General features: G+C 42.0%; 1 protein-coding gene across 9 annotated transcripts in view; it reads left to right on the top strand.

Moving 5' to 3' along the window:
* Nucleotides 1-13,621, top strand: part of PCGF5 (polycomb group ring finger 5) — a 58,815-nt gene that overhangs the window by 14,155 nt on the left and 31,039 nt on the right. For all 9 annotated transcript variants that reach the window (XR_003095874.1, XR_003095875.1, XR_003095876.1 and 6 more), the window contains exon 2: nucleotides 8,548-8,644. Coding sequence is in view for 4 of the 9 variants with exons in the window: in XM_025213239.1 (XP_025069024.1) it covers nucleotides 8,548-8,644 (97 nt within the window). In the remaining 5 variants the exon portion in view is untranslated. The remainder of the gene's footprint in view (nucleotides 1-8,547; nucleotides 8,645-13,621) is intronic.

The following is a 13,621-nucleotide window of genomic DNA, read 5'->3' as shown; positions in this document are numbered from 1 at the left end:
CACCTGTGTTTAAAGAAACTAAAATGATGTACATGTCTACATATATATGTGCACATATACTTACTATCAGTGATGTTTTATTCCTTTGGTGTTGATATGGGTAGCAGTACTGACATATGTTTATATATCTATTTAGGTGAGTTCAAAGATTTGGAGGTAGAACATCAGCTGCTACTTCTAGACAGTTCCTAATGGCAGCACAGTTATGGGTGCAAAAGCAAAAGTTATTCTAGATAATATCAATAATAATTTACAGTTCAGTATTTTTTCCAACTGTGTAAGTTGTCCTAGTGTTTTAAGCTAGTTGCATGAAATTTTAGTCAAACTGTTTTGGGGTTGTTTTTTTCTTTGCAGGGAATATGCACAAGGATGAGCAATTTATTTGAGCCTGAGGGCCACTTAGGGAGTTTTCACAGATTTCATACACATTAGGGCTGGAAGGGACCTCGGAAGATCATTGTGTCCAGCCCCGTGTCCCAGGGGCAGGAAGTCAGCTGGGTGCATAGGATTCCAGCAAGATAAACATCCAAATTTCTCTTGAAGGCGTTCAAAGTAAGTGCTTGAACTACCTCCGATGGTGGGCTACTCCAGACCTTAGGGCTTGGACAGTAAAGAAAATCTTCCTTATGTCCAGTCTGAAACAGTCTTGCAGGAGTATATAACCGTACGACCTTGTCATCCCTTGGGGTGCTCTGGTGAACAAACGTTCCCCCAGATCCTGATGGTCACCCCTGCTAAACTTATAGGTGGCCATCAGATCGCCCCTGAGATTGTGCTTTTCCAGGCTGAAGAGTCCCATGGGTCTCAGCCTGTTGTTGTGAAGTCTGTTTTCCTGATCATGTGCGTGGCTCTTCTCTGGACTCTCTCAAGCTTCTCCACATCCTTTTTGAATTGTGGAACCCAAAACTGGATGCAGTACTCCAGCTGTGGCCTCACCAAGGCTGAGTACAATGGAAGAATGACATCCTGGGATTTGCTTGAGAAGCATCTATGGATGTAAGCCAGTGTTTTGCTCACTTTACTAGCCGCAGCATCACACTGAAGGCTCATGTTCATCTTGTGGTCAGTCATGACCCCCAAGTCCCTCTCATCCGTAGTACTAACCAGTGTAGCACTACCGAGCCTATAAGCATGCTGCAGGTTTTTCTTCCCAAGGTGGAGAACCTTGCATTTTTTGGTGTTAAACATCATTAGGTTCTCGTCCGCCCATTTCCTAAGCCTGTCAAGGTCAGCCTGGATTGCCCTCCTGTCCTCAGGTGTGGATGATTTACCCCAAAGTTTGGTGTTGTCGGCGAACTTGGCCAGTCCACTTCTGACTCCAATGACCACATCATTAATGAAGATGTAGAACAATATAGGTCCAAGGACAGAGCCTTGAGGGACCCCACTGGTCACAGGGCACCATGATGATTGACTTCTGTCAACCACCACGCTCTGGGTCCAACCACGGAGCCAATTCCTCAGCCAGCAGATTGTGGTGGACCCGAGGCTACAGTTGGCCAGTTTTGCCAAGAGGTGATCATGGGATACCAGATCGAAGGCTTTTTTAAAGTCAAGATGTACAACATCAATCTCTTCTCCCTTGTCCAGGTGATAGGTACCTGGTCGTAAAAGGAAATAAGATTGTTGCGGGTAGGTCTTGCTTAACCAAACCTGTGCTGGCTATCCCTCAGGATGTTGCCACTGGCCAGTCCATTAAGAATGGCCTCTTTGATAATCTTTTTTAAGACCTTCCCCGGAATAGAGGTCAGGCTGATGGGCCTGTAGTTTGCCAGATCTACTTTCCTCCCTTGCTTGAAGGTAGGCACCACATTGGCCTTCTTCCAGTTTTCGGGCACTTCACCAGAGTGCCAGGAGCTCTCGAACATCCATGCCAGGGGCTGAGCTATGATGTTAGCCAGTTCCTTGAGTACCCTGGGGTGTAGATTATCAGGGCCTGCTGACTTGAAGGTGTCCAGCCTCTCAAGGTGTTCCTTCATGAGGTCAGCATTGTTGGAGGGCAAGGAATCTCCCTCACCCGGGCCTCCCTGTCCCGTGATGGGCAGGGACATCCCATGGGAGTTGTGAAAGACCAATGCAAAGTACTCATTTAGTAAGTTGGCTTTTTCCTGGGCATCGGTTGGCAATTGTCCCATCTGGTTTTGCAGGGGTCCAATGTTGCCCTTGCTTTTCTTCCGGCTCCCCACATATCTAAAAAAAGGACTTTTTATTGTCCTTGATACTTGTAGCTAGTTGGAGTTCAGTTGCAGCCTTGGCTTTCCTGGTTTGCTCCCTGCAGGTCCGGAGCAGTGCAGAGTATTCCTCCTTGGAGGTGGATCCCGTCCTCCATCCTTTGGAGGTCATTTTAGATGCAGGAGGTCCGCTAGTTCCTTGCTGAGCCAAGGGGGCTGCTGTGCCCTTTTGCTGGCTTTCCTCCAAGAAGGAATAGACTTAGCTTGTGCATCTAGGATCACTCCCTTGAGGAGCAACCACTCTTCCTGAACTCCCCTCCCCTTGGTGTCGTGATCCCTTAGGGCCTCGCCGATGAGCCTCCTGAGCTTGTCAAAGTCAGCTTTCCTGAAGTCAAAGACTTCTGTATTGCTGCCTGGCTTGCCAGCTTTTTGGCAGATGGTGAAGGTGATCAGTTTGTGGTTGCTGTCACCCAGCTTCCTTTTGATCATTAGGTCACTGATTAGGTCATCCCCAGTTGCCAGTACCAGGTCGAGCAGCGCTTTACCTCTCGTTGGTCCGTAGACTCCTTGCGTCAAAGCTCATCCATGCACGTGAGGAAGCTTTGCAACCACTCAGATTTGGCCAAACACTCTTCCCACAAGATGTCTGGTGAACTGTCATGGGCTGGCTCAGTACCCCTCTCCCCAACAGCTCTCCAAAACTCTTAAGTGGCTCTGATCTGTGCTCATCTGAGAGCGGGACTGGTGGCTGAGGGTGGGATTGCAGGCCATGGCAGTGTGGGGCAGAGCTGCAATCCATTGCCTGCAGAGCCAGTCCCATCATAGGGTTGTACATACAGTGGATCAGCAGCTCTGGCCCGGGCCCCAGCCCCACGCTGTCACCACACCGCGATCCTGCCCTGTGATCCCAGCCCAGCTTATCTGCGGTCCCATCCCATCTACCTAGTTGCATGCCCTGCCTGCACAGGTCTCGCCCCCCATGATGGATGGGCCTGGATGCCCAGGCAGCGGGGCTGGGGCTGGCAGCAACCTGAAGGAGCTGCTGGGAAGCAAGTCCAGCCACTTTGCCAACCCAGCCCCACTGCGTGCCTGAGGGCAGCAGGACTTGCCACATCTGCCAAGGCCCAGGTTGTGCCCCTGAGCTGGGTGGAGATGAGGAACGCACCGCTGGAACTCTGCCAACCTGCAAGGGGAACGCACGGTTTCCCACATTTTTCTCCTCTAAAGGAGAATCCATTTTTAAAGAATCTACTTTTGGGTTGTGACGCACAGGTTGAGAAATGCTGGTCTAGGAGAACTGAAGGTCTCCTTTGCAGCTCCATTACCATACAAAACACATTCTCCAATGTAGTATATAGCGAAGCAAATGACTGGATTTCTCCAACTATGAATATTGCTAACAAATTGCAAGCAAAGTTTATCCCGTCTCGAAAGAAAGAAATACTCTGCTCTGATCTGGACCTGCAGAGAGCAAACCAGGAAAGCCAAGGCTGCGATGGAATTCCAGCTAGCTACAAATATCAAAGACAATTAAAGTCCTTTTTAAGATATGTAGGGAGCCGGAGGAAAAGCAAGGGCAACATTGAGCCCCTGCTAAACCAGATGGGACAACTGACAACTGATGCCCATGAAAAAGCAAACTTGCTAAATAGGTACTTTGTGTCAGTTTTTCACCCGTCCCATGGGATGTCCCTGCCCACTGTGGGTCAGGGATGCCCAGGTGAGGGAGATTCCTTACCCTCCATCAGTGCTGACCTAGTGAAGGAACACCTTGACAGGCTGGATACCTTCATGTCAGCGGGCCCTGACAGTTTACACCCAAGGGTGCGCAAGAAGCTGGCTAGCATCATAGCTCAGCTCCTGGCACGGATCTTTGAGAACTGGTGCTCTGGTGAAGTGCCCGATTATTGGAAGAAGGCCAATGTCATGCCTATCTTTAAAAAAGGGAGGAAAGTAGATCCGGCAAACTACAGGCCCATCAGCCTGACCTCTATCCTGGGGAAGGTCTTAGAAAAGATTATCATCCTTAACAGACTAGCTGACAGCAATTTCCTGAGGGATACCTAGCATGGGTTTGTTGTGGGTAGGTCTTGCTTGACCAATCTCATTTCCTTTTATGACCAGGTGACCTATCACCTGGACAAGGGGGAAGAGATTGATGTCATATATCTTGACTTTAAAAAAGCCTTCAATCTGGTATCCCACAATCACCTCCTGGCAAAACTGGCTAACTGCGGCCTCAACCTCACCACGATCCGCTGGCTGGGGAACTAGCTCTGCAGGAGGACCCAGAGGGTGGTGGTTGACGGATGTCAGTCGTCGTGGTGCCCTGTGACTAGTGGGGGTCCCTCAAGACTCTGTCCTAGGTCCTACATGCTTTAACATCTTCAATGATGTAGACGTTGTTGTCAGCAGCGGGGTGGCCAAGTTCGCCGATGACACCAAACTCTGGGGTAAAGCATCCACAATAGAAGACAAGAGGGTGATCCAGGCAGATCCTGACAGGCTCATGAAATGGGCTGATGAGTACCTGATGGTGTTTAACACCGAAAAATTCAAGGTTCTCCACCTTGGGAAGAAAAACCTGCAGCTTGCGTATAGGCTTGGCAGTGATACGCTGGTCAGCACTACAGATGAAAGGGACTTGTGGGTCATGATTGACCACAAGATGAACATGAGCCTTCAATGTGATGCTGCAGCTAGTAAAGTGAGCAAAACGCTGGCTTACATCCATAGATGCTTCTCAAGCAAATCCCAGGACGTCATTCTCCCGTTATACTTGGCCTTGGTGAGGCCACAGCTGGAGTACTGCGTCCAGTTTTGGGCCCCACAATTCAAAAAGGATATGGAGAAGCTTGAGAGAGTGCAGAGAAGAGCCACGCGCATGATCAGAGGTCAGGAAAACAGACCTTATGGTGACAGGCTGAGAGCCATGGAACTCTTCAGCCTGGAAAATCACAGGCTCAGGGGTGATCTGGTGGCCACCTACAAATTTATCAGGGCTGTTCACCAGGATCTGGGGGAACGTGTGTTCCCCAGAGCACCCCAAGGTATGACAAGATTGTACGGTCACAAACCACCACGACCGATTCAGGTTGGACATAAGGAAGAACTTACTTATTGTCCATTCCCGCAAGGTTTGGAATAGACTAGGTGGTTCAAGCACCCACTTTGAACGCCTTCAAGTCGCATTTGGATGTTTATCTTGCTGGGATCCTATGATCCCTGCTGACTTCCTGCCCCTGGGTCAAGGGCTGGACCCGATCCTTTGGGGTCCCTTCCAGCCCGAATGTCTATGAAATCTATGAAAATAAAAAACAGCACAGCATACATCTGGATATAATTTTATGATTCAAGCAGAAATAAGCAGGCTTTTACAACTTAGAATCTATGCATCTTAAAATTCTTCGTTTTTTGTAACTGGTGGCCAGCCAGGTAAGGGAGTTTTACCCAAAGTGAGAGAATAATTTCTAAGGGGTGCTGGATCTTTGTTATGCCTGCAGACAGGAGTATTGGCAAAGGATGACAGAGGAAGTCATCTCAGAGCACTGAGCCCCCTTTTTATCCCCTTAAACGAAGGCTTATAGCATGACTTGATGAAAATTTTTTGACATATTTGGTCAGAAAGGAAATGTAATTGTGTCTTCCTGTTGGTTGAGTTACAACACACTGACCTGAACCCTTAATAAAGATTTGATGTCTTAAGACTGGCTAGTCTTTTCTGAAAAAATTATGCTCATTTGGCCTTGCTTAATACACCCAAAGGCCTACTAAAGCTACTGTAATGCAAGGCAAAAGAATGCATACTCAACACAAGAGTCTACACTATTCCCAATGACATTTACAGTGGTCATTGTCCTGTTTGCTTAGGAAAAGCCATTTTTCAGTTAGATGTTTTGTCCATCCTTAGTTTCTGGTAAGACAACTTTTAAAACATCTTTTCTACCTTTGCCATACCTGTGTTCATATAGAAACAGGAGCTCCTCAGAGAGCAGCTTCTCCATTTGTGAAAAAAATGTTCTTGTTCATCATTTTCATCTGCCTTCAAAGTTGACAGACAAATATCATCATTCACTTAACACCCTGCTTTTTCATCAGAAATTCAGCTCGAATATTGTTCTCGGGCAGAAAGACCGAACAGACAGAAAATATCCCATATATAGCCTTCAACTTAATTTTCATGTAGATGCTGCTAATGGTTGCACTGGATTCCATGGCATTATCATCACATTAAATGCCCTGTTCTTTGAGATGCACAGATCTCAATTCAGCGCATCCATTGGATCTTGCAGACCCCAGAAATCTTCAGCCTCAGCATTCTCCTCAACATCACCAACAGTTTACTTTAAAAGAAAAGCGACATGCTCTAACCAATCTTCCTTCAGCAACTCTATCTCAGTCTTCTCCCAATAAAGTAACTGTCTTCATTGTTATCTTTGATTATTATAAAAGCTTTCCAGATATTTTCAGAAAAATGGCTGAGAATTCACACTTCCCAGTAGGAAAAGTCAGTAAAAAATACAGATTATTAGATATGCGTCTTTTTTCATTACCACATAGAATAGTAACACCTATCAGTGAAGTGTTGTTAGAACTTGCCAAGTTCTGTGGCACTACATTATCAGAAGATGCAAGCTTAGTAAACGGTATTGACTGCTGGTACCTCCTTGTTCTCTCACTTGTTCTTCAGTCACTGTCATAACTATACACCATTCATATAAAATGCCGCTAACAGAACTAAATTGCTAAATGTATCTGGAAAGAAAATATGCTCATCAGCTAGTATACAGATGTGGATCTCTAATTTCATAACATTCATATGTTCTATCAATATAGCAGGGGACCAGGGAGAAGCAACAGTGGCAATCAGGTTGGAGCGCCAACCCATTTTGGACCCTATCCAACTTGTTCCCACCTGCGTCTCTAATGTTTCTGGCTGCTGAGCTAAAGCTATTAAGTTTAATGTACACAAGTTAAAGTGCACTGAATCCCTGTTAGTGTCCACATACAGGTTTAATGCATGTTAATGTATGTGCATTAATTTCACAACTTTAGCTAATTTGCTTTAACTTTCCTGAATGTCCAGTTGGCCTGCTGTACTGGCTGCCCAAATTATTAAATGTTTGACTTTATTTTTGTGATGATTTTAGGAGTTCCTCAGAAATCTCTATGTCCATAGTTTTTAGCAATTTTTTTTAGAAGTGGTCTTGGGTCTTTGGATGGTAAAACTTTTAAGTTATATCAGCAGAAGCTATACTGGAATTGCCAACACTACTTATGTCCATTTGTTAAACTATTTGCAATTGTTGTTTCAGTGTAGGTGAAAAATTACACATGTAAGAACCAACCTATCAGGTCTTAACAAGTTTTGTATCATTTTTAGTATTAATGACAGTAAAGTCTGTAATTAATTGTGTTTAGAAGAAAACATGTTGCAATACTGTGCTTGGTTTAGTAACAGTTTATAGGATTAAATGACTGTTGGGTTTTTAATGCAGTATCAATGAATCTGTTCTGGATATTAAGATTCATATACTGATGTTCATCAGTCCTGACATCACTAATGTTGAAGGCCTTTACATCTTAGAAGAAACGTAACTTGCTTCTACATTTGGGACCCTTTTCTTATATATTTAATTTTATCTAATACTTTCTAAAAGAGCAAAGATACAGTATAACCTTATAAATCCGGCATTTTTGGGACCTAGCACCTGCTGGAAATTTGAAAATTCCAGATTTTTTTAAACCACATTCGGCCTCTGCTTTGCAACCACCTGCCGCCACCCCGGACACGGAGGGGGAAGCTTGTACCCAGCAGCTGCATCCACCACCCTGCACTGCCGCTCCACGTGCAGCCGCTGTTCCGGGACCAGCTACCGCTACTCCCCGATGTAGTGTATTTTTAAAAAGTGTCGGATTTTTGAGAACTCTAGAATTTTCAAAAACAGATTTAAAATCATAGTTAGCTCCTGCTGTACTGTAGTTTTCAGTACACTCTGTCTTGGACCTTGATTAAGGACTAAGTGGTGTGATTATGCATTCTGTAATGTTGTGAGGATTATAATTAGAATAACAAGAATTAAAATTAGAACTAGAACTTGCCTAACCTGTTCTGATTGACTCAATACAATAATATAATCACAGAGCAGAGCTAGTCATGACTTCGGGGAACAGGACAGTACAAAAGAGTACGTTGTCTGTTACCTCTCTAGTTTTTGCTACATTATCTAGTTAACACTGGCCTGGTTGTTTTGTTTTGTTTTTGTCTGGTTGTTTTTTTTATAGTAGGTCATTTGTGAACAATAATATTTTCTTGATCTAAAAGTGCTGCATTGGTCACATTTTGCCTAACACTGTTTATTTTTGCTTTGTACAGTTTGTAAGACTTGTATTGTTCAGCACTTTGAAGACAGTAATGATTGCCCCAGATGTGGCAATCAGGTGCACGAGACCAATCCATTAGAAATGTTAAGGTAAGACGGCATTAAACAAAGTTTGATTAAATATATGGAATGGTGCTTTTTAAAAATTCCTTAATACGGTTTTTATTCTGAGGAAATTTCATTTTATGAATCTATACAAATGCTAAAAAACACTTCTGTGTGTAAGTTCTTGATATCCTTAATTTAAAAAAAATAAAATAAAAATGAACTGGATACCCAACTATGGCTAAAGTATAGCAGAACAGTACTATACAACCACCGAAGTAGCTAAAAACCTAACCCTAACCCTTCAATAAAGCTCTCCCTCTCATCTTTTGTATTTCTTTCCTGACTTCAGATGTTTGGGCAGAAAAGTGAAAATTGTTATCTTAACAGACCTCTATACAGATTAAGATAATTTAAAAGGAGAAAGCCTTTTGATCATCCATGTTAGAAATAAGAAGTTTATATTGTAACTAGGAAAAGAGTAGTGGTACAAACTTGATATATTCCCTGAAAAGCATTTCAGAAACTGCCATTTCTGTGTCTGCATTTTAAGTCTGTTATCTCTGTTTCTTACAGCCTTGGATCAGATTTCCAAAGAGTTTCCCTTTTCCAGTTAACTGGTTCAACGGGATTGCATATAGTATGTTTACCTATGCAGATGATTATTTGATTTAGGCTAGTAAATTAATTGGCATTAAACTTTATATGTCCCACTGGGCTACAACACCATTAAAGTTTGATTAATCAGCTATAGAATTTTGATTCATTCAAGGTCTTAGACCTCACCTAGTTGGAAATCGCCTTTTCGTACAAGGCGCACACAGTGCTCTTCATCCTAAAGGATTTCAGTGTTGATATTTTATGAAATAGGAATAGCAAACCTGGCAAATTATGATGTCCCATAAATGGGATCTTCACAAGTTACAGGAAAAATGAGTTCCTCCATTCCTAATGAGGTGTTTCTTGATTTCTTTCTTATAAATATGAGGTAGTTACTGCCTTTATTTAAAAGAGAAGATTCTCTCAGAAGAATCTAGTGTCTCAAGAGAAATATTTATTTTAACAGAATTTTGTGAACTAACAAGGGATGAAAATAACTTGCAGTCAGAGGTATAAAACATTTCCATATCTATAATATCTATCTCGACTACTTCACTGAACAGTCTTCATTAGTCACTGGTTGTAGCTTTTGGAGACTGAGGAGGCTACTCCTGGAAAATGTTCACATTTATGTCTATAATTGATTTTCCACATTGTAAAGTATTTACTATTGGAAGAAGCCAAAAGATAAGTATAAAATCCTATAGGTTGTTTGAGATGCCAAACACCATAGTCCACTGTAATCCTTAATGGAGAGAATGTGGGATATGTTATTTGTTATTTGTTTGGGTAATGACACTGGTAATTGAATTTATATAATCTAAGCTAAGGCAAGCTGTAATAAGTGCCTGATCCATGCTGAACAAACCAGTTTGATATGAGTGTTCATCTTTGAGGAAGCATGGTGGACTATAATCTTTTTTCTCTATCCTTTGCCTTGCATATGAATAAAAAATATTTTTTTTTATATGCTGTTATTGTTTTCTAAGGTGTTATTTTGTAAGATATTCTACCGATAGAGCTAATGATCAACATTGAAAAAAAAATGTCCTTTTGATGTCAGTATATGAACAAATGATCAGGCATTGGCCTTGTCTGAGTTGAGTGTATTTGTTAATTCCCTTGTGGTAACTACAGATCTCCAGGCTTTGTGGTAAGATGTTTGAGTGTGTAGAACAGTTTGTGGGAGAATAACACGCTTAAATTACTTACTAGATAGGCAAATGGGGAAGATGCAATTTAATTTCCTCTAACCAATTTTGTTAGAGAATGTCTTAAGAACCATCTTTCCAGTCTTGTGGGGGAATATACCTTTTGTAGAAGGCTTTCTTTATCTATCTGTCCATCTGTCTATAAAGAAAGAATGTTTATAGTTGTTTCACATTGTGATTGTCTACCCAGAAGATACTATATAGTATATACAGTTCACAATTAATTTGTCAGTTTCACTTCTGCAGAAGACACATTTTTTGATTTACATAGTGGTCTGCAAAATCATTATGTATTCTAACCAGGGTGAGAAAAGCTTAGCCAGATGTGCAGAAAGAGACACTTTCTCTGGAAACCTTCCTGATATCTCTTTTATGGTAACTTGGTTTATTCTGCCAAAAGACTGCATAAAACCAATAATTTATTAGATTATTTATGTATTCTAAAATATTTTAAAAAATTGAACTAACAAGAAGAATGAGTCAATAGTGTTATCTCTTTTCTGATGTTAACAACATGGTTAATGTACATAATTTATTCTGACTTTTCTGAATGCCTATCATATCGTATCCTAAAAATGCGATAATTTCATGCAATATGGCAGTAAGTACTGCATATATATGTTTAACTTAAAGCAAATAGGTCTATAAGGTATGCACCATGAACAAAAAAAGTTTTGATGATAATGAGGGAAATGGCAGAGGAAATGTGAGAGCCCTTGGTAGTAATATATTCAAGACAGAGACATCATAGCAGCCTTCAAATATCTGACGGACTGTCACAAAGAGAGAAAATACCTTTTCACTCTTGCTGCAGTGGGATGCAGACCAATGGCTTGAAATTACAACAAAGTAAATTTAGATTGAATATCAGGAAACACTTCACTGTTAGAACAGTAAGGCGGTGAGATAAACTATCCAGAAGTTGTGGAATATCCATCACTGGAAGTGGTCAAGAAGAGGATGGACAAGCACTGATCAAGAATGATCTTAAGAATTGCTATGTCTGTGTTCTACTGTAGGTATTTTTCATGCTTCTGGGCTTTGCTGGTTGCCACGTGGGGCTGGGAGGGATATTTCCCCCCTCCTGTTGCTATACAGGCTGTGGGGGAGTCACCTCCCTCAGAAGCATTGTGTGTGACTACTGTCGAACTTGGGATTTTGACTGAAGTGTGCCATTGCTCTTGTTGGGACTTAAGCCCAGAGGTTCCTGCCTGTAGGTTCTTGCCCCTCTGCTTGGGTCAGATTGATCACCATATTTGGGTTCAGGAAGGAATTTTACCCCGTGGTCAGATTGGTACAGACTGAGCATTTTTGCCTCCTGTATCAGGAGACATGGCCCTTTTCCTTGGAATTTATGAGCTTATTTTAACAACCCTCACAGCATCAGGATGTTGGCCACTGTTTTTCCCCTGCTTTGCTTGTGGTGGTTAGGGTGTTGTGCCTTGTGGTTGTGTCAGACTTGACAGTGTAGTTCTACTAATAAATTAGACCATGGATTTGTGTAGGATGGTTTGGATAGGGGTGATCAGGCAGAGGTTTAGACTAGATGCCCTGTGAAGGTCCTTTCCAGCTATACTTTTCTATGAATTGATTTATATTGATTTCTGTTAATTGATTTTATATTGTTGCAAATTTGATCTTACAAGATCTTTGAAATACAGATATTTCTGAGTTATTGGTGTCCTAAATATTAATTGTACAGGGATTTTAAGTCCTATAAAGTTGATTGAAATCCTGTGCCCTTCCATAACATGGGAACTGTTCATAGATTACATAGACATTAGGGCTTGAAGGGACCTCGGAAGATCATCGAGTCCAGCCCTTTGCCCCAGGGGCAGGAAGTCAGCAGGGATCCCAGGAGCCCAGTAAGATAAACATCCACATGTCTCTTGAAGGTGTTCAAAGCAGGTGCTTGAGCCACCTCCAGCAGCACTCTGTTCCAAACTTTGGGGGCTCAGACAGTAGATTTCATAGACATTAGGGCTGGAAGGGACTTCGGAAGATCATCGAGCCCAGCCCCCCCGCCTGAGTGGCAGAAAGTCAGCTGGGGTCATAGGATCTCAGCAAGATAAGCATCCAATTTCCTCTTGAAGGTGTTCAATTGTTGAATTCTTAGAATTACTATGGGCCCTGTCCTGTATTCACAACCTAACCAAAGTTATGTGCCAGAAATCAGTAGGGTGCGCCATGAATACTGAATCACTTTCTTTTGCCAGCTTGTTCTGTGTATGCCAGTGAACACTAATGATACTTGAATTTGTCACATTACAGAATATTTCATAACAAAGAGTTGTTTGCTTGGGTAAAATAGAAATTTGAGGTATAAAAAAAAGCTGATATTTACCTTGTTTTATTTTATATTGTGTTCTATTTGAGAGAACTTTTGGACAAGGGTGTGGTGGAGAACTACAGTTAACTTTATATAGTCTTGTTTCAGCTTTTAGTGGAAGTGCCAAATGACAAAAAAGATGATTTGGAGTTACCTAAAATAATTTTCATTTTAGGATGTTTGGTACACTACAAAAGACAAATTTTCATTGCTTTTCAAAGCCTTCTTATGACAGTAATATTGTAAATAATACCTGAAAAATGACCTGAAAAAAACCTTTTCTGTAGGTTTCTGGGAGGGTGGGAGGGGGTTCATGTCATTTGCTATTTGCAAAAGTCAGAATGATACGTTACTTTTTGTAGCATTTTTTGCCTGTCAGTCTGATTAACATTAATGCATTTACATAACAAATGTCAAGTGGCTCTATTTGTTTTGTTTACTTACTTGAAAAGTAAAGATAATTATAGACAAGGAAGCTAGCTCTTCATGCTAACATTATAAACTTACGAAGTATGATGGTTTTCTTGCAGTTTAAGCAGCACTGACAATTTCTTTATCCCCAAGATAAACAGCACCAGGCAAGGAGTTCACATCTTTAAGTAAGGGCAGAGTATTAAAATGGGGGAAGGGGGATTTTCTGGGCTTGTATACCATTCTGAAGAATTAGGAGCTCATTTGTTTTCAGATGGAGGTGCAAGTAAAATTCAGTGTGGTGGCCAGTCTTTGGAAACCCCAAGTGAAGATACCCCTTCCCAACACAACTAAGCGTGGTACCTTAGGAGAAGCAGTGCTTACTAGTTGAACCAAGCCTTCAGACTTGAGACAATAAAAGGACCTTTGGTGTTATTTGGCCTGGGCTAACAGGCTTCTGAGGACAACGTT

The sequence above is a fragment of the Alligator sinensis genome, unplaced genomic scaffold, assembly GCF_000455745.1.
Source record: "Alligator sinensis unplaced genomic scaffold, ASM45574v1 scaffold493_1, whole genome shotgun sequence".
In the NCBI taxonomy this organism is placed as follows: domain Eukaryota; kingdom Metazoa; phylum Chordata; order Crocodylia; family Alligatoridae; genus Alligator; species Alligator sinensis.
This window is presented reverse-complemented; position numbering and strand designations above follow the sequence as displayed.